Below are 19,400 nucleotides of genomic sequence, written 5' to 3'. Positions count from 1 at the left end.
TGAGATGATCAATCAATTCAGATTCTAAGCTTTGCTGAACGGCTTGGATATGGAGACACATGTATAAGCCCAAAATACAACAACAATCAAACAGTGAGGTATTGTAGCAGAAAGATGAAATGAAAACAAAAATGTAGACCTCCTTCATACAGACATCAAAGAAGCTTTAAAATGGGATCGCAGCGACTGGAGGGGGTGAGATTGGTCGTGGCCATGCCGGTGGATAAGAAGTTGGATGTGAGTAAAGTTTTCAAATCGAGAACGTTAAAAGGAAAAAGCAGGTGTTAAAATGATGTATAAAAATGAAACCAATCTCCCCTTTTAAACTCCCTTGTCGAAATCAAACAGCGGCGGCCGGCTGCTGATGTCGTCCACATTTAGCGCTTGAAGTAGTTCTTCTCGACGGTGCGCAGGACCACGTAAGAGATGGATGAAAAGGCAAATGCCAGCTCGAAGCCGACGTCTCCGCCGTATTCGGTACCACACAGCCTGCCAATGACACCAATGTACCAGGTCTGGGCCATACCGAGGACGACGCCCATGATGCCGAAGCAGAAGGCCAGGGCGGCGGCAAAGCCGGGTGGCAGCTTGCTGGCATCGGTGTAGTCGTCGGGGTTGTAGCCCGTGAAACCCCGGCGGAACACAATATGCTCGGTCAGGGAGATGCCCTCATAGATAGCGAGCCAGTAGGCAATGATAGTCATGAAGTTCTCGAGCCATGTGGCGAAGTGGTTGTAGCCGGGGATGGCAATCGCAATGTAGACACCGGTGCCGATCAGGACCCAGATGAAGCGGGGGATGCGCTGGGTTTCCTTGTGCATGACCTGCAGAGACAGGGAGACGGAGTAGATGTTGGGGCAGTTGTTGGCGATGATGGACAGGGCGAGGATGACAAGGCAAAATTGGCCGAAGCGGCCCAATGGCGGGACGAGAACCATGGCCATGAGACCACCAATACCACCGTCATAGTAGGCGTTGGCAAAATCGGCATCGTGAGCGGCGGCGGTCATAACAGCGGCGCCCAGCAGCTCCGTCAAGAGAAGGGGAAAGTACAGACCACCAAAGGTCCAGAGGAAGACGGAGCGCCGGGTGCGCGTGACGGGCTGGTAGACGGTGTAGTCGGCGGCGTACGAGGTCCAACCGGTACCGAAGCCAAAGACAGACGCGGCAAAGGAAAGGACGGCACCAGCCTCGCCGCGGCCGGTCGCAAGGGGCAGCAGGTTGCTGAACTTGCCGGTGTGGCCAAACTCGGCGGCGACAATGATAAAGATGATGAGACACGGAATCCACGACCAGCGTTCGTAGATGTGGACGATGCGGTAGCCGAAAAAGCAGACGAAGAGGGTGGAGAAAGCGATGACGAGAATGCCGGCCCAGCCGGGCATGTTGCTGTTGACGGCGTTGAACAGCTGGGCGCCGACAATGACGTTGGCGGCGGACCAGCCTATGCAGGCAATGACGTTGAAGAACGCGACTGAAGTAGGTGTGTAAGTGGGTGCCCATCCAAAAAAAAAAATTAAATACGAATAGAGACAAGGAAGCACATACTGAGCTTAACAAAGTGGTAGCCGAAGAAGAAGCGGGACAGCACCATCTGGCGCAAGCCGAAGCGAGGACCAAACGTGGAGAAGAAGCAGACGGGAGTAATGGCGAGGGCGTTGACGAGGACGATTGTCAGAGCGGTGTCGACAAAGCCCAGTTCGAAAATGGGCTCGGCGAGGGCGCCAATGGCAAAGGACGACACGACCATGTTGGCAGAGAGCCACTGATCGCGGTGTTAGCAGATGCTGCCCTGTGTTTTCTACATTGATCTCAATTCAACTCGACATTTTTTTTTTTTGTTTCTGTGACATACCATTGTGCCGACTTTGGTCATTGTGGTGTCAGTGCGCTCATCTTCGGGGACGCGCTCAATACCGCGCTGCTCGACACCCAGCTTGCCGGCCATGCGCTGCAACTTTGCGTACCAGGAGTCGCCGACGGTGAAGTCGGCCTGGTGGACGACATTTTCGTTGCTGGTGTAGCCAACGCCGACGTCGTCACTGCCGCCCATGAAAGTCTCGCTGGTGTCGTACTCGTCCTTTTTGTTCATGATGACGGTTGAATCACAACGACAGGAAAACAAGACGAGTTGAGGTGGGCCAATCCGTTTTGTTGCGTAAAACGATCCCTGGTGTGTTGACCAAAGGTTTGCGGTGACCGTATGGGTGAGCCTGAAGACGAACGAGACAAGATGTTGTTCGAGACCAAAACGAGGGTTGGAAGGCCGGAGTTTATATAAGTGGCATTCCTGTTGTATTCGATGTGGTAAGGGGGTGCGGGCAAGAACGAGAGAGACGAACGGGCAGGGGTGAGAGAAGGGGTGGGCACCGTGAGATTGACAACGGACGACACAAAACGAGTAACAAAGATTGAGGAAAGATAGAAGATGATAATGAGGAGTTGTCAAAAGGCAGAAAGAGAGCAGCGGCGTTAGTGCCAAGAGGGATGGGGGGTGGGTGTGCGGTTTGGTGGACCGGGTGTGGTATCAAGATAATAGACGTTGGCAGAGCTGGGTCCTTGTCTAGGGTTTTTTTTGGGGGGGGGGGGGTGGCAATTGCGTGCGGTCGAGCTTCTGATCTCGCGCAGCGCAGAGACCAAATGTGTACGGGGGGCGCCGGAGAGCAAACAGGAAACAAACTGAGAAACGAGGAAAACAGGGAATGCGGCGAAGGCGATGAGCGCGAGGCTCTGGGCGGGCGAGATACGGGTGAGTGGTAGAATGAAAAAATAAAGAAAATAAAAAACCAAAAAAGAAGCAAAAGTGAGCACACGAGGCAACAGCGATGTGAGCGGGAAGGGTATTTTCGGGGGTGCTGGATTGTGAGCTTGACTATTTTTTCTTGTTTCTTTTTTTTCTTCTTCTTGTTTTGTCTTGTCTCTGCCCTCTTTCTTAGTACGGTTTCGTTTTATTCCCTCGCTTTTTAATGGCCGGCTGGCAGGATCGAAAGCTAGACCAGACCAAAAAAGGTTGTTCTGTAATCGTTCTGGGCTGTCCAGAGTAGTGCCGGACGAAGAGATAGAGGCGGGTTGCAGAGAGATAAAGGTCTCGCGTCGTGGATGGAGTGTTGCAGTGGATGCGGGTTTTCGTGAGTGCCTTGGACGCCCGCTTTTGTCAAGTCTCGCAGACTGCTTCTTCTTCGTGCACAGTACTGTAACAGAAAGTGTCGTCTCCTCTTTGAAAGTGAGTAATATTCGGCTGCGTGTTGACACTTCTTGAAAAGTGTAGGAGGGCGAAGAAAGAGGCCGAGAAACCGGTACTAGGGCTTGTGAACTAGTGGCAAACGTTCACGAGAAAGAGGGTCCAGTCGAGTCGAGGTGACAATAAAGAAAAGGAAACAATGACTCGGCGAGAAACGGCAAAAACGAAGAGATACGCGCAAAAGCACCAGACAGGCAGACGAACACAAATGCACAAAAGCACAAATGCACAAATGCACGACCGCACAAGGTACCAAGGAACCGGAGCTTTGCTTGTGCTCCGTTACCTCGTCCTCGAGGACGCGGAAAATACGATAGAGAGTGCTTCTACCCCGTTCAAGAAAATGGACGAGAAAAGGTGGAAATGGCGGGCGGACAAGTGCGGCAGGCGGTCCAAACCTGGTCCCTGGTCCGACGTTCCCTGTAGATCAGCACAGAAACAGAGGAGCTGGGATGTGAGCACCGACTGGCTGGCTGAAAACCGTTCCAAGTGGTGGTGTCGGGGCAGTGGTTGTAGTTGGTTCGCGTGGAGGACCAGAGAAAAGAAAGAAAAGAACGAATGAAAGGAGGAGAGAGAGGAAACGAAAGAGGAGACTCAGAGACTGCGGTGTTGACAGAACAAAAAGGGCAAGTATCCACGATAGCAGGACGTCAGGAAGGTGGTGATGCAGTTGGCTGCCCACTGCTCTTTCCGGTGTAGAGCTGCATCTCCAAATATGATGCGTACCTGCCGTGCGTGCTGATTATGATCACTGGTACATGACTCGAAAAAGTGGTTGATGAGGAAAGCGCGAGGCACAGATTACGTTCGGTCTTTCCCCTGGCATCGCGTGCACGTCGCACCTGCCTTTGTATGGGGACGGCGTCTGTTGTTCTACCGTCTACCACTGCGCCTGGTGCACACACTTGAAGATTGTAAGCGCACTGGGTATTTCAGGCACGTCGTCAGAGCTGGGAAAGTGCGCCCAGAGATACGAAGCGTCACGGCAGGCACGACGGTGAGACCGTGGAGCCCGGCCCTCTGGCCTTTGAACATCCATCGGTGGCCCTTTCCGTAAACCCATGTCGTGCAGGTATTGTGGTGTTCTGCAGGGAAAGCGCAGCCAGGAATGAACGCAGACCGCTCGAGGAGCAAACGTGCCCACGAAGGCAGGCGCGACCCTGCCAACAACGAAGCAGTCAGGCTGTGTATTTCTTTCTGTCGATTTTGTCCCTGGTCGGTCTCACGGGTTGTCCTCTGTACGACGTAGCCTCGAGACAGCCTATGCCTCTTCTCCTCGACCATGTCTCATTATTTTGTCATTCTCGAGATCTCGTCCCTTTTCCTTCCATTCTCTGTGTCGTTTCCATGTGTATTGCTTCCCTCAATCAAAACCCCACAATCGCCGCTACCCGTCAAACATTTTTTCCCTAACTGGGGCGAATACTGTGTTGGGACTAGTCCATTGCCTCAATTCGGCAGGTCAGACCGTGAGTCGGTCGCAACTTTCCCTGGCGCGTGCCTGCCAAATCGTTAGCCAATCCGCTTGGCGTGCTTGTTTTGATTTTACGCCAGCGTATTATTCCTGAATTCCCACTTGCGAAACTGGCCTTGGCCCACAAGCGAATCAGTAATACTGTGGGAAGCGACACTCAGTTACGATACGACTTTGACACAGACTTCGAGATACGACATTCAGACGATGCAGAGACGCAGAGACGCAGAGACGCAGCGGGTCCAAAACGTGCTGGCCCGCGTCTCGGCTCCATTGCCGTGCATCAACTTCAACCTCCGGGTCTCGGGTCTCTTCGGCTGCCCTTATTCTTTTGCCGTCTTTTCTTCGCGGGCTGGCCTTGCACATGCACACCGTCCGGACCCTGTGCTGCATCTGTCCAGTAGGTGCGGGTGAGTGGGCGTGGTGTCTCGGGCGCTTTGCTTACTGTGAACTTAGTGCGATCGAGGGTGATGCATAACTGCTGAGCAGGCCACCGGAGGCGCTAGACTACCTTGCTTGCGCAGACGGTAGGACAAGCAACAAGCAAAATATTACGCACGACGACGTACGACGACGTATGAGCACGACTTGGCACAAGCAAGATGGTAGGGTGGTGGCCGATGCTTGCTGCGGCGGGATAGCGGAGAGATGCAGCTGCCAAACATGTACAAACCGTTCGCTGGCACCAGCACGACTGCCTGTCTTTGAACGGTCACGGCCGTCATCTCGGACGTTTCCGAGAACAACGCTGACATTGGGGCACTGTCCTTCGATTTCAAGTCGTCCAACTGAAGCAGCTGTGTTTATGAAATTCGGGATGGCAAACAGTCAAAGGAAGTGCCCCATTCAGCCACGGTCTTCACAATAAACCCCTGCGACTCCCGCAGTAGTCTTCTACGCCTGGGCTCTTTGCGCTCGCCCGCCCTCCTCTTGACGCGCATATTTGCTTCAGCAGCGGCGCCCTCGTACAATCTACACTGGTGGTGTTGAGGTGTCAAGCAGTCCGACCATGGCCTCTTATCTCTGGTTGATCATTGGACAAAGTCACGTCGGTGTTTTCCTTTTGGGCATAGCCTGTGCTTAGAGTTGGGGACGTTTGAGTGACCGTGTGGTAGGACTTTGGTGGACGACGGTCGCCTGCTCCAATTTTGATTTGCCAGTGTACTGTCATCAACTACGTCGTGTTACTGGTTGGCTAATGCTCTGCCGCCGCAGATAAAGAAGACCGACAGAGGTGTATCTGTGGCGGTCGACACGACGGGACAATGCCAACAAAACAAAAACAACTTGCCTACACAAAGTCACAACAGGGCCGTCCCAAAACGAACATACTTCTCGAGGCGAGGCTGTGCCTCTGTTTATGCACACCCTTGTCTAAAGTCTTGGTATCTAGAACCGAACGAATTGTGGCCTCTGAGTGGCCAGATGGATTGACCGTGATATTGGATGCTGTTTACAATGGAAGCAGTACCACACGCCCGAAAGATGAGCAAGGCATGAACGCTTAATGAGGGGAGCTCAAAGGCAAGACAACAAGGATCAAGAAGCAAAGGTCAAACAAAGAACGAAAACAAGCACAACTTCCCCGCGCACCATTGCCAATTCCCCTAGCGGCGTCACAACCGTCTGGGGCTTGCAGCATTAACCCATACTCCGTATTTCACATTTGATTTTTTTTACGTTTTCAAAAGGCAGAATGGGCGTCATAAGGCCACTCAACTCCAGTTTGTTCCAGGCTTTTAATGTCGATCGTGAGCCGCTAACACGGTGGTCCTTTGTTTGGCCACGAGGCTGGTCGGTAATGTATGGCCGTGGATCGTTTGAGGTGGGCGAGCGCTCACATCTCGGCCGGCGGGTTACGTTTCGAACGGGTCTGGGGTCGGCGGGAAACGGCCGTCTATTTTCTGGAGCTACCGTCGAGACCCATCGTCCCTTGGACGATTGCTTTTGAGCAATACGTACTACCGTCGAAAGCACAGTTTCCAACCCACTTCCACAAAGTGCCCCTCGCCTCTCACGCTTTGCGTCTATGCTGGCTCGCACCCAATAACAACACGCGGCAAGGTACAGAGTAAATACCCGCCCAGTAGGAAATACGCCGCATTGGCAACGAGGTCCATGCCAATTTACATATGAGAGAACGTGGAAAGCCCTTTGGGAGATCCATGCAGCGCGTCCCAACCATCCAGCATCGGAAAGTGGGTTTGCGGGTGAGTCGCACGAACTACGCCGCAGTATCAACCCTTTTTATGGATCCCGCGCCACATAACCTCACATCCCCCCGTCTTTTCCCCAGTCTTGGGTGGTTCTTTCCGCTACCGAGCGATAGGGAAGCTTCCCTTTTCCTTTTTTCTTTTCGTCGCCCAATGCACACCCCCCCTCCAAGAGAGTTTAGCTTTGTGTCTTGGTTTGTATCTTTATTTTTGGGCTGAACCGTCCGTGTAAGCCAAGAGGGGGGGATGCGAGGGAGGTATCCCGCATGAGGTGCGGACAAGAGCATCAACAGCTCGTCCGCTTCAGGGATCTCAAGACGGCATCATAAGTGGAAGTTTTCTTGCTCCATTTCGCCAATTGACCGTGGTGACCTCACATTTCAGGAATCGGATTCAACGGATGTTCGGAAGGAAAGAAAACGATGAACAGAACACGACATGCGAAGAGGAGAACCTCGGCCTCCATCCACCTGCGTGCGGCGGGCTCCGTGCCTCTCGTCCGTCTTCCTTCAAGCTTTGTTCGACTTTTGTTCGACTTTTGCCCCAGCAATGCTCACAAAGCTCTCTCTCCACATAATACCGCCCTATTGTCCATTTTCGTAAAATTGACATGCAAGTTGCATGCACGCTGCTCAGGGCACTCACACACCCTGTGTTACGGCACCACACAAGCACAACGCACGCATAGCCTTTGCCAATACGACGTACAGTGCATATCCCTCATATCACTGCCGCCCCTGACAGTCGTCGCACAACAGCAATATCAAAAAGCGGACACAACGTTTGTCGTTGACCCCTATATGCTCCATTCCGAGAAGTAGACCATGACCGGCAGGGGTTGCGATCGAGGTCGAGGAAGGTTAAGCTTGGAGTGGAAGCCGGACCCAAGACCGCGCTGTGGTTGTCGTAAAACATGTGCAACATAATTAAAATGAAGAAGAGAGACACATAGTACCCTTTTTCTCCTTTTCTCTTTTTTTGGCCCTATTCTAGACGCTATATTCATCCCCTCAAACATTCAATTCAGACTTTCGCTGGTGACACTTCCTGTTGTGAGTACGCCATGTGCTGCCGGTCGTACCTTGATACAACACCTTCTTCAATTGCTGTCAAGAGGGAATATAACAACAGAATAAATAACGCCATGTGTTGATATATAGGAACAGATCACGGAACTTACGGATAGTGTCCCGGAACGGGTCATTGGAACGCTCTCGTCGTTGCTTTCAGCCACTCGCAGATGCGGCGTGTCAACTATGTACTGTTCCCCCTCTGTGACTGCAGAATATAATTATACTTGGCTAACCATTTGCGAGAAATTTGCCTTTGCAGTTTGGTAGTACGAACTTTCGATGGCGATTTTGGTATCCCCTGGCGCTGTCGAGTGCTACCATGGGATGGTCCCGGGCGGCGAGCCGCTTCGACAACAATGCATAACTACAAAGTACACTACAAACTGGTGGACATGTCTTCACGTCGTCCGTCCTTGTTGCCGGAGGTTTTCATCGGACAGTCGCACTTGCCACTGTTCCGTGTCCTGGCCGGGCAATTGTGGGGCCACAACGGGACGACCCACTGGTGCCACCGCTGTCCGCGTTGCTGGCAAGAAGCCAAGGCGACTTCCGGCGACATCGCCTTTGGCGTAGAGCTGAATCGCCATCTTGGTGTCAAACCGGGCAATGACCATGAAGCCAATGGAGAGAACTTTTGCGGTGAATCCCGTATTATAGACAGGGCTGGCCGCGCAAGCTGGTCCGCTTGTTTGTATATATATTTGGCTCGGCACGTCACAGGACTTGCGCGCGAAGGCGAAGGCACTCAAGGTCAAGGCGGCCAGCATGGTGCCGACAATTGCAAAAGGTTTGGCCAGTGTCCGTGACTAGTCTGCTACGGCGTCTGGCGACAGCTCTATGGTTGTACGCATCTACACGCCCGACGACGCCGAGGCATCACGGCCAGCCGTAGTATCGTAGATTTTTGTCATTCTTCCCAGCTCTCTTGATCACATTGTGGCTTGTGGGGTGCGTGCCAGCTAGGCCACCGGGGATTCGTCGCCGTCCACGGTGGTGCCAGCGGCTGTCCGTACGCATACATGCGTGACATGGTTGCTGGTCGGTATAAGCGGAGGACGCTGAGGCGGTCGTACGGGATGGTACTGTGTATGGGCTCACTGTACCAACATCACCTTTTGTCGATGAAATGGAACGTAAGAGACGAGAGACATAAAAAGAGTGACGATCTAGAGAATAAACCCAAACAAGTCAGCTGGCGAAGACAAACGAGAAGCAGCTCCGTACATCCGATAGTGACATTAAAGCGAAGCAGATATATCCAACAGAGTGCTGTGCTGTCGATCAACATTGTGGAGCTTTTGGCCAGAGTCTGGATGACGATGACTCTATCACGACGATTGTTGAATCGTTTTATTGGCTTGAAAGCCGATGGCTGTGCCTGCGGCTAATGCCCTTGCGTTTGTGGGAAGCGAATGAGTGTTGAAGTAAGTTTGTTGACAGAAGAGAGAAAAGTGAGGAAAGGAAAAAAAGAGAAGATGACACCTTCAGGTTGTCGGTAAGTATTCGATAGTAGGGAAGGAGTCACGCTTAGGACATGGCTTTATCATGGTAGGAGCGAGTGAGTGAATTTGCCCAATATGGAAGGACGACCGTAGACCTCCGCGGATCGTAACTTCCAGTTGATGGTATGGCGTTTGGCACAGCCTTGGTTGCTCCTTCCCAGTCCCACGTAACCACAGGTTGGCCACTGTCTCCTTCTATGGTATCCCACCGCTTCTCCCCTTCTCCTCTTTCATCTCTTTGTGTATATCACCACCATATGCGACAGTCAGCTCGAAAAGATCATGATAGTATCATTGTTTGACAGTTCTTCTTTCGATCGCGATCTAATGCGCACCTGCATCAGTTCCTACACATACCCAGCATCGCGTAATGAATTCCGGCCTACGTCTACGTTTCCAATGTGACAGGAACAAGGTTTCTCATGGACGACATCTTTGCAGGTATGAATCGAAGGGAGTTGGTCCAATTGGGAACAAGTGAATTGGAAGTTGATTTTATCGGTCAATATCGAAACACGCGATCCGTCTAAGAGAAGGACTCTACCGCGAACGGTGTACAGAGAGAGTCAATGCACACTAACAAACGTACACGGCCAGACAAACAGGGAGACAGAAACCCAAAAAGCACTGAAAGCATACATGGAGTGTGCAGCCCGTGGTACAATCATACTATCTCACCATCGGGACAATCCGCCGTTGGTCTTGCGTTTTCCATCGCTGTTCCATTGACAGACGAACCGGGTCTCCCTCACAGCGACTCCTTGATGAAGTTGAGCAGCAGCGGGCCGATGCGCGACGCCATGACCTTGTCGCCGCTCAGGTTGGGGTGAATGCCGTCGCGGAGGTCGCTCGTGGGGAAGTCCGTGTTGCAGTCGGCAATCACAATGGGCGAGTCGGTGCTGTTCAGGCCCGTCGCCCATGCGGGGATGGCCTTGTTGATGTCGATGACGCCTTGGGGCATCACCGGCAGCGGGAGGACCTTGTCGACAATGATCTTGATCTTGGGGTTGGCGGCACGCGCCACCGTCACGATTTTGGTGTAGGCGGCCATGATGTCTGCCGTCTTGTGGCGGCCCGTCACGTCGTTGGTGCCCAGCATGAACATGACAATGTCGGCCGGCGTGTTGGCCATCCACTTGGTGATGTAGTTGTTGGCAATGTCAATGGCCAGCCAGCCCGAGTGGCCCTCGTGGTGCTGGTCCCAGTTGGCCGTCTGGGGCTTACAGTTTTGCGGGTTGCTTTTCTGCGAGCCGACGTACTCCACCTTGTCGGCGTACCCAGCCTCGGCGATCATGTCCCATACAAGTGCGCGCCAGCAGGTGATCTCCGTGATGCTGTCGCCCAGGGGCATGATGCGCAGCTTGCCGGCAGCGGGTGCGGTGGCAGCCAGCTCAGCAGGAGCAGCAACAACGGCCGAGCCAAGGAAGGCCGCGGCGGCCAGGAGCATAGACGGTGCATGCATGGTTGGAGAAAATTGATAGGGGGGGAATGACAAGGGGATCGGAAGAAAGATTGAGGTGACGAGAGAAGGTAAAAAAGCAACGAGGGTAATACGATCTAAAGCCCGTTTGCCAACAACGACACTGACAGCAGCCAACACCTACCATTGATCACCATTCGGGAGGGGACAGCAACTATATCTACTCGAGAAACATCCAATGGAACCTTGCGAGTCATATGTCCACGACGGACTACGGCGATTATCTGACTTCTGCTTCCGTTTCGGACTCTACCTTGCAGTTCCCAATATAAGTCGGCACATATAAACAACTGGTGTAAGTCTTTTTTTGTTTCCTTTCTAGAACGCCGCACCTCAATGCGCGTAGAGTGCTGCATCGTGGCCCCGCGGAAGACGTCAGGCGAATTGCGCGGAGATCAAGGCACCACGTTTTATTGCCCTTTGGACCGTGGTGCTCATATGTCGTTAATTGTTTTCAGGGTTTGTATAGGCCAGTCCGATACAACTTTTACTCGACCCTCCACTTATCCCGACTCGCTCTTACCCATTAATGGTCCCTAATTTTCCCCATTGGTCGACGAATGGACCAGTTCTCCGGGATAAATGAGTCGCGACGGCTTCATCCCTATGCGTTTGCACATTCTACCGTCCCGGCGGCAATTTACAGTTGATGAAGTGGAGAGTAAGCTGTTACCTGTGCTCGTAGCGTCCATGTGCTTGTTCTTTTGGCTTATTTGGCCCGTTATATTGACAAAATGGTATAGTGCTTAGCGGATAGTGACTTAGTTATAAAACTGATATATTTCTTGAGGACCACTTTCCGGAGTAGCGGGGCCGGATACAAACAACAGGCGGAGAGGCCAAGGCAGGGCGATAGAGGGCAATTTAGGTGGAAAGTTCGTAGTGAGTGGATTTGGTATGAAAACAGAGAGTGAATGGAGAAGGGAATGAAGGAAGAAGGAAACAAATAAAAGGGGCAAACTCCAACTCAAAGACATCATATTAAAATACTCATCAGGACATAATACTCACAAACAGCAACACTACAGTCTTTACGTCCACACAGCAAGAGGACTATGCAAGCTCCTTTTATATTTTATAATGTGCCTTTGTTGGAATGTAAGTGGCCTGGCAGCTATAGGGATTCTCCTTGTTGGGTTCCGGGATTCGGAATCTAGTAAAGAACCGTCGTATCTCTCCTCAGCGACAACGCAATATTGATCTGCGGGTTCCTACATGTTCGAATCTCCATCCATGTCGAGTGAGAGCGCTTCAACGGTCGAAAGGAAACACTGGTACGGATGTCGGTTCAACCTGAACTGTAAACGAGCTCGGGGAAGTGGAGGATATGGGGTAAACAGACGACGAGTATCAAATTATCCGGACAAACCAGCTAGTATGAGGCCCCCCGTCCTGTCTCTCTGTACTCCGTGTGATGGGGGTGTGTCCTTCGGCGTTCTCCTCCCCACTTGCTTGCCATTCCAGCCTCTCCTTGAACGTTGAACCAGCACCGGAAGTGTTTATCACTTGGCTATTTGAGGGCGCAAGGAGGTGGAACGTACCAGGAGCGCAATATGAACGGTGGAGCCGCCTATATTTCCCGAGAGGGGGAACATGGGTGCCTTCCGGGGAAATGGAACCAGAGTGCCTGGGGAACGCCAGCCTCGGGCATTCTTACAGCTTGGCTCGCTCTATCCCAAATTCACTCAGGTCCAGGTACCGCGTGTCGAGCTCTGCCACGTCCGCGACACCCAGCAGCCGCAACGTCGTCTGGATCTCGTCGCTGAGAATATGCACCGCACGCAGCGCTCCGGCCGTGCCGTAGGCGCTCAGCGCATACAAGAACCCACGACCCAGACCAACGGCTCTGGCACCCAGACACAGCGCCTTGACGACGTCCGTGCCGCGCAAGACGCCGCCGTCAACATAGACGGGCAGCAGGTCAAACACCTGGGGCGCCCGGCGACGAAGGTCCAGCAGCGTCCGCACGCTCGTGGGCGCATAGTCCAGCTGGCGACCACCGTGGTTGGAGAGGTAGATGCCATCGACAAGGCGTTTGCCGTCTGCGTCGACCTGTTGCGTGGCCAGAAGAGCATCCTCGGCCGTTTGGACCCCCTTGAGCAGAATGGGGTGCTCGGAGCCCCAGCACTGCCGGATCCATGGCAGGTCGGACCATTCGAATGTTGCGTTGTGTGCTGCTCGCAACGTCCCGGACTCCTGCCCGGGGAGAGGTGGCAAAGCTTGTGACTCGTTCCCCGTGTCTTCCTTACTTTGGGAGCCGCCGCCGTCCACTGCTGCTGCTGCCAGTGCCTGGAACTGCGCGTCGTCGTCGCGCTTGCCAATCACCGGTGCATCCACGGTCACTACCAGCGCTTGGTACCCGGCCGCCTTGGCCACGGCGATCAGCTTCTCCGCGTCCTTCTTGACCCGTGGGATGTACAGCTGGAAGAACAGAGCACCCCCGCGCTTGTATGGGTCTCTGAAGAACTCGGACGCAATGTCGGCCGCCGCCACCGATGCGTAGGTGCTCACGCACTGCGCAATGTCCATGCGTGCCGCCGTGCGTGCCAGGCAGAGCTCGCCGTCCGGGTGGCCGAAGCGTGCATGCGCCGCAGGTGCAATAAATACCGGCAGGCTGCTGTCGAAGCCCATGACATTGGTGCGCATCTTGGGCGTGGGGCCGACATTGATGAGCACGCGCGGCCGCAAGCCTATGCGAGACCAGTCGCGGCGGTTGCGGTCGCGCGAGTACCGCGTCTCGGCGCCACTGTTGTAGTAGGCCGCTGCACGCGGTGACAGCTTGACAGCAGCAACTTGCGCAAGGTCCTCAAGCGACATGCACGCGGAAAGAGGGAGAGCAACAGGCACTTGGATTTGCATTGCAGTTGGCGATAGTGACGAAGGCGATGGTGACGGCGTTGACGTCTGGGTCACGTTTGATGTCGTAGGAGCTCCGTTCACGGGCCCGAGATGCTTGTCCTTTGGTAAGGTCTCCATGGTGCCCGGCGGGTGCAGCGGTTCGTACTCGGCTGTTGCATCGTGCCCGGCAAACCGCAAAATCGATCGTGCGCCGCCTGGATGCTCGTCGAGAAAGTCTGTCACATCGTACGCATGGCCGGCCACAATCACCCAGCAGGATGACCGTGACTTGTGCGCAGCAACCTCAGCAACGGACGGCATTTGGCCGTAATGACGACGATGGCAACAATAGAGGCAGTCAACTGCTGTGATTAGGTCGTTGCTGAATATATGAAGTTGGACGGGGCTTTGATTCATCATCCATGGTATTCATCGCAGTTCGGTCAGCTTGTGACGTTTCCTCTCTGTATTTCTCTTCATACTTATCCTCCGCATTGGTCATGCCACCATGTCGGCGGTTGAATACGCCATCTCCGTCTTACTGACTTTGTCTAGGCCCGCACTCCCTATGCGGGTCTCTGCCTCTCTGCGGAGACCCTGCATAAGCTATCGCAGTACGACGTAAATCAAGAATCGCGTGATGGGCGAACGGGCGAATCAGGTGCTTCGAATGCCAAGCGCCCTAATTAAATATTGTCAGAACAGGTGTAAAGCATTATTGAATTATCCAATACCTGAATTCATTACTGACGTCTCTGTTTCTTACCTCAGTTGCAGTCTCGACATCGACCTGAAAAGACAAGATACAGAGATGCAATGAGGCTTCAAAGATGGGCGATTGTGCGTGCTGACGTAAGATACAATAACAAACAAAATAAGAAGGAAGACATGCTTTGTGGCCGGAAGGAACCAACCAAAATTGATAACACGTGATACACTTCCAGTGCCTTCCTTTCCCCCTACCGTCACCTTATGCAGCCGCTTTCACCGTCTCCTCTCAGTTGGGCAAATGCAGCGCCTGGATATTGCAATACTGCTTCAGGCCGTCGATGCCACCCTCGGCGCCCAGCCCCGACCATTTATACCCAACCAACGGCGCCAACGGATGCCGTACCAGGTGCGAGTTGACCCAGACGTTGCCAGCCTCGAGTTGGCGCGCAATCTCGCCTGCGTGCTTCAGATCGCCGGACCAGACGGACGCGCCCAGGCCGAGCTGCGTGTCATTGGCGCGACGAAGCACGTCCGCCTCGTCCGACCACTTGAGCAGCGGCACAGTGGGCCCAAACGCCTCCTCGACAACGATGCGGGCCGTGTCCGGCGGGTTGTCAACAACGACCGGACGCACAAAGTAGCCCTTGCCGGCCCCGGCCGTGTCTGTGGCCGCGGCGAGTGCCGCATCGCCACCCACGACGTTGAGCTTCGTGTTGCGCACGTCGTCCAACAGTGCCAGCACTTGGCGGTACTGGAACTCCGTGGACAGGGGGCCCATGAACGGTGCGGCCGCCGGGTCGCCCGCTCCAGCGAAGCCATCGCCATACGGAAGCGCATTGGCCACGGCAACAAAGGCGTCCCGGAATGCGTCATAGATGTCGGCGTGCACATACAAGCGCTTGATGCTGACGCAAATCTGCCCCGTGTTCATGAAGCACGCCTGTGCGATGGCGGCCGCGGTCGCCGCCACGTCGGGGATGTCCGGGAACACAATGGCGGCGTCGTTGCCGCCGAGCTCCAGCGTGACGCGCTTTAGCGTGCGGCTGCAGCTCTCCATGACGCGCTTCCCCGTGGCCACGGAGCCGGTGAAGCTGACCTTGTCGATGCCCGGGTGCGCGGTCAGCCACGGCCCGAGCTGGTCATCGCCGCTGAGACCCTGGACGACGCCCGGCGGGAAGTATTGCTGGGCCAGCTCGGCCAGCTTGAGGTTGGCGCAGGGCGCGAACGGCGACGGCTTCATGATGAACGTGTTGCCTGTAAGCAGGGCAGACGCCATTTTTAGAGAAGCAAGCCCGACGGGGACTTTCTTTGGGGGGCGCGCAGGCAGAGTCAGCACGAGGTTTCAGGGATGAGCTTCGCGCGCGATACACATGCTGCAGTCGCAGAACGCTGGTGACTCACAGTTCCATGGCACAATGCCACACGCTACGCCCAGCGGCGTGAATCGCCTAAGGACCGTCTGTCCGCCGCTGGCCTTGTCGTCGGCGACTACCTCGTCCACGAGCTCGAGGCTGGCCGTCTGCTTCAGCTGGTCGACCGTCATGGTCACCTCCAACTGTGCCAGCGCCAACGGGCGGCCCTGCTCCCGCGTCAGCATAGTCGCGAAGCCGTCGATGTTGGCCGCCACACCGTCCGCAAATGCCTCCAGGGCAGCGCGACGCTTGGCGTAGGGCACCTGGCGCCATGTGGCAAACGCCGTTCGAGCGGCCTGTACGGCGCGGTCGACGTCGGCCTCGGTCGAGACGGGCACGTCGGGGTTGGCTTCGAGGGTTGACGGGTTGATGCTGTGGCGCGTGATGGCTGTGGTCGTCTTCTGGCCATCAATGATGTTGTAGAATGTGGAAAAATCGAGCAGTGCCGGAGATGGCCCTCCTTCGGTTGTTTTCCCCGTCTCAGTCGTCATGGCGAAGGATTTCCGTGTGTCTGGTTGAATTGGATTGTACTGTGTTTTTGGTCAGCCAGACTTGGCAGTGCGTTCCCTGGCTGCCACCGCAACTGTCTATATTCTTTACCTATCGTCTTCCTGCTTGTCACTCTCTCCCACCTACTTCTTCTCAGATATTGTTATGAGTTGTTGGATAGGTAGCCACGATAGCGATTAGTATGAAAAGGGTAACACAGTCGCACGGCGAAAGTAAGTATGTATTGGAATGAGAACGTAGTCTTACGATATCATCTCATTTCAAGAAGTGGAAGGCCCTTATATATCTGAAAAGAGGCGAAAATACGTGTGCATTGGAATGAGAACGAAGTCTTATCCTCCAGACTCGCCGTCTCACTTCTTGAAGTGAGACGGCTCTTTTATACCTGAAAAGAGGAGGAGGTACGCGTCACCGTATGTATTGCAATGAGAGCGAAATCTTACCCTCCAGTCATACCCTCACTCTTCAAGTAGTGAGGGGGACTTTTCTTGTCGGAAAAGAAGTTGGTCATTAGCTCCGTGGATGTGATCCGCGGAGCGTCATGGGCAGTCAGACGCCCCAGATATAATGCAGTATCAATACGACGTATTAACTAACCAATGACTCGTGGCCCGCTCCACATTTTCGGGGAGAGCGGCATCTCCCGAAACTCCGTTTCTTAGTGTCTGAATAAGGACTCTGCTTGTATGTTGTAAATGGATGTAAGCTGTTCAGCTCGTTCGCACGGCCCGGGCCGCGCAAAGATTGTGATGGACTGTTGAAGGCGGACCCGGCAGTTGTGCCCGTCAAGGCCTTGCGCGTCAGTTGCACCTCGGAGAGCATTGTCCCTGAACTCAGGGGGGTATGTCCACGCCTCGATTTTACAAAGTAGCCTCGAAACTGGCCACTCTTCATACTGTGAATTTACAGTGTTTACACAGTATAGAGCCCGAAAAACAAGGACAGTCAAATGAGTTGAGACCCCGCAGTTTTTGTTTCCCCAAGAACCGTGTTTTAAGCTTAGCTTCCTCGGCAAGTCAAAAACGACTCAGACCCGACAGAACATTCCATACCGCACATCCTCGTTTCACTTTCTACCGACGACGCTGGTATCTGATTCCTCCTCTCCTCCCGACCTCCCGAGTCCTGTTTATCTCACGAAGGGTGCCTCCAATACCGTCCGCCCCTCTTACTATGGCCGGATATCGTGTTGTCACGGATCTGACCGTAATCTTCTCCTCGACAATTTCTCCCCCCAACTGCGAATGGGACCCACGAATATGGCACCGTTTAGAGAAAGAGCTCTACGTACATACATCCCAGCAGAGTGCGTGGCTATATGTAGCGTCAGTAAATACGAAAGAGCTTTCAGCTAAGGACCTGTTGGTTACGGATATCACAGTTGGCGTTGTGTCTCCGGGTCGTTCATGGGAGAGGCGACCTTGCAATATCTGGATACTAAGGAGCGAATTCTCTGACGGGACTAGCCAAGTTGTGACAGAGGTGGACGTTCTTTTCGGTGTGGATGCCGTCGACCCAAGATCAGGATGGACTCTCATAGAAGCCTCGCTGCAACTCGGTGTTCCGCCCAGCGTACCGGTTGCAAGACTTAGTGTACTCAAGGGCCGAGCCAAGCCGAACCCTCGGGTGTCTTTGCAGTTTAAAAAGGACGGCACATTCAACATTGTCCAGATCTCTGACACGCACATGGGCACTGGTGTCGGGGTATGCAGAGATGCTGTTGATGCCCATGGGGAAGATCTGCCAGAGAGCGAGGCTGACCCACTTACGGTTGCCTTCATCGAAAACATCCTGAATGTCGAGCAACCAGACCTTGTTGTTCTCACTGGAGATCAGGTGCACCACGACGTCCCCGACAGCCAATCTGCCCTCTTTAAGGCAGTTGACCCTATCATTAAGCGTCGGATTCCATTTGCAGCCGTACTTGGCAACCACGATAGTGAGGGCAAGTTCGCATTATCACGTAAGTGTCAGCCCAACCAGATGACGATTGACAAGACTCTCCCTATCTCACGAACATTCTCTCGGAATGAAAACTGTTGATTATTACTGACTTGGTTCTAGGAACGGTACAGATGGACATACTTCAAAATCTACCTTTTAGCCTCTGCGAGCCAGGCCCAGAGAATGTTGATGGTATCGGCAACTTTTCCGTTCAGATCCTTGCTCCCGCGCCGTCACAGTTCCCACTAGCAACGTTGTATTTCCTGGATTCGCACGGTCAAGTTGGGGGCACGGCAGGTAATCCCGACTACGCCCCCATTCAGCAAAGCCAAATTGACTGGTTCAGGGACACCTCCCAAGCGCAACGAAGCGCGCGTGAGAAACACGATAATGACAGCGACTTTCATCTATCCCTAGCTTTCCAACACATCCCTCTTCCCGAATTTGGTGACGAGGGTCTCAGCATCCACGGCGGCCGCAGGCGGGAACCGACTGAAAGCCCCCGCGCTAATTACTCTTTCTCTTTCTACGACGCTTTGGTCGAAGAACGTGTATCAGCATTGGGCTGCGGGCACGATCACGTGAATGACTTTTGCGGTCTATTACCACAGCAAACGCTACAAGGTGGCAATGATAACCCTGAACATAGTGTATGGTTATGTTACGGAGGTGGTAGCGGTTTCGGGGGATATTGTTCGTATGGTAAGAAACGATTTCACCGACGAATGCGGGTTTGGCAGCTTACAAGCACCGGGGACTTAACGACTTGGATGCGTGTCGAATATGGCACGGACCGAGTTAGTAAGCTAGTGCTTGTGGAAGGCGGGCGGGTGGTTAATCATCTTACGAACGAGATAAAGACAAAAGCTATGCAGTGAGCCACATCCACCACTCCTACGTTGCAGCACAGTCGTCGGCACAACATTAGACTGGTGACTGGTACTAAAAGGGGGGGGGATATGGCCCGAAAATACACGTACTTCGAAAGAGAATTCGTTGTAG

General features: G+C 53.8%; 8 protein-coding genes across 8 annotated transcripts; 2 read left to right on the top strand and 6 right to left on the bottom strand.

The window, feature by feature from the left end:
• Positions 1-377: 377 nt before the first annotated feature.
• On the bottom strand, positions 378-2,092 carry SPSK_08989 (purine-cytosine permease; the record flags this gene model as incomplete). The annotated part of the gene is made up of 3 exons (XM_016735571.1): positions 378-1,474; positions 1,549-1,765; positions 1,856-2,092. The coding sequence occupies 3 exons, from the start codon at positions 2,090-2,092 to the stop codon at positions 378-380; spliced, it is 1,551 nt and encodes a 516-aa protein (XP_016588310.1).
• Positions 2,093-3,380: 1,288 nt separating this feature from the next.
• Positions 3,381-3,803, top strand: SPSK_10001 (uncharacterized protein; the record flags this gene model as incomplete). Its single annotated transcript, XM_016736564.1, has 1 exon — positions 3,381-3,803. One exon carries the CDS (start codon positions 3,381-3,383, stop codon positions 3,801-3,803), a length of 423 nt encoding a protein of 140 aa, XP_016588309.1.
• A 4,596-nt stretch (positions 3,804-8,399) lies between these two features.
• On the bottom strand, positions 8,400-8,768 carry SPSK_10044 (uncharacterized protein; the record flags this gene model as incomplete). The annotated part of the gene is made up of 1 exon (XM_016736605.1): positions 8,400-8,768. The coding sequence occupies one exon, from the start codon at positions 8,766-8,768 to the stop codon at positions 8,400-8,402; it is 369 nt and encodes a 122-aa protein (XP_016588308.1).
• A 1,483-nt stretch (positions 8,769-10,251) lies between these two features.
• On the bottom strand, positions 10,252-10,965 carry SPSK_09776 (uncharacterized protein; the record flags this gene model as incomplete). The annotated part of the gene is made up of 1 exon (XM_016736346.1): positions 10,252-10,965. The coding sequence occupies one exon, from the start codon at positions 10,963-10,965 to the stop codon at positions 10,252-10,254; it is 714 nt and encodes a 237-aa protein (XP_016588307.1).
• Positions 10,966-12,636: 1,671 nt separating this feature from the next.
• Positions 12,637-14,142, bottom strand: SPSK_09153 (L-lactate dehydrogenase (cytochrome); the record flags this gene model as incomplete). Its single annotated transcript, XM_016735732.1, has 1 exon — positions 12,637-14,142. One exon carries the CDS (start codon positions 14,140-14,142, stop codon positions 12,637-12,639), a length of 1,506 nt encoding a protein of 501 aa, XP_016588306.1.
• A 676-nt stretch (positions 14,143-14,818) lies between these two features.
• On the bottom strand, positions 14,819-15,808 carry SPSK_09571 (aldehyde dehydrogenase family protein; the record flags this gene model as incomplete). The annotated part of the gene is made up of 1 exon (XM_016736143.1): positions 14,819-15,808. One exon carries the CDS (start codon positions 15,806-15,808, stop codon positions 14,819-14,821), a length of 990 nt encoding a protein of 329 aa, XP_016588305.1.
• A 66-nt stretch (positions 15,809-15,874) lies between these two features.
• SPSK_09893 (uncharacterized protein) lies at positions 15,875-16,435 on the bottom strand (the record flags this gene model as incomplete). The annotated part of the gene is made up of 1 exon (XM_016736460.1): positions 15,875-16,435. The coding sequence occupies one exon, from the start codon at positions 16,433-16,435 to the stop codon at positions 15,875-15,877; it is 561 nt and encodes a 186-aa protein (XP_016588304.1).
• A 1,192-nt stretch (positions 16,436-17,627) lies between these two features.
• On the top strand, positions 17,628-19,276 carry SPSK_09051 (calcineurin-like phosphoesterase; the record flags this gene model as incomplete). Its single annotated transcript, XM_016735632.1, has 2 exons — positions 17,628-18,417; positions 18,519-19,276. The coding sequence occupies 2 exons, from the start codon at positions 17,628-17,630 to the stop codon at positions 19,274-19,276; spliced, it is 1,548 nt and encodes a 515-aa protein (XP_016588303.1).
• Between the last annotated feature and the right edge of the window lie 124 nt (positions 19,277-19,400).

The sequence above is a fragment of the Sporothrix schenckii genome, assembly GCF_000961545.1.
Source record: "Sporothrix schenckii 1099-18 chromosome Unknown Cont44, whole genome shotgun sequence".
Classification (NCBI taxonomy): domain Eukaryota; kingdom Fungi; phylum Ascomycota; class Sordariomycetes; order Ophiostomatales; family Ophiostomataceae; genus Sporothrix; species Sporothrix schenckii.
Note: the sequence above shows the minus strand (reverse complement) of the source record. Positions and strands in the feature narration are given on the sequence as shown.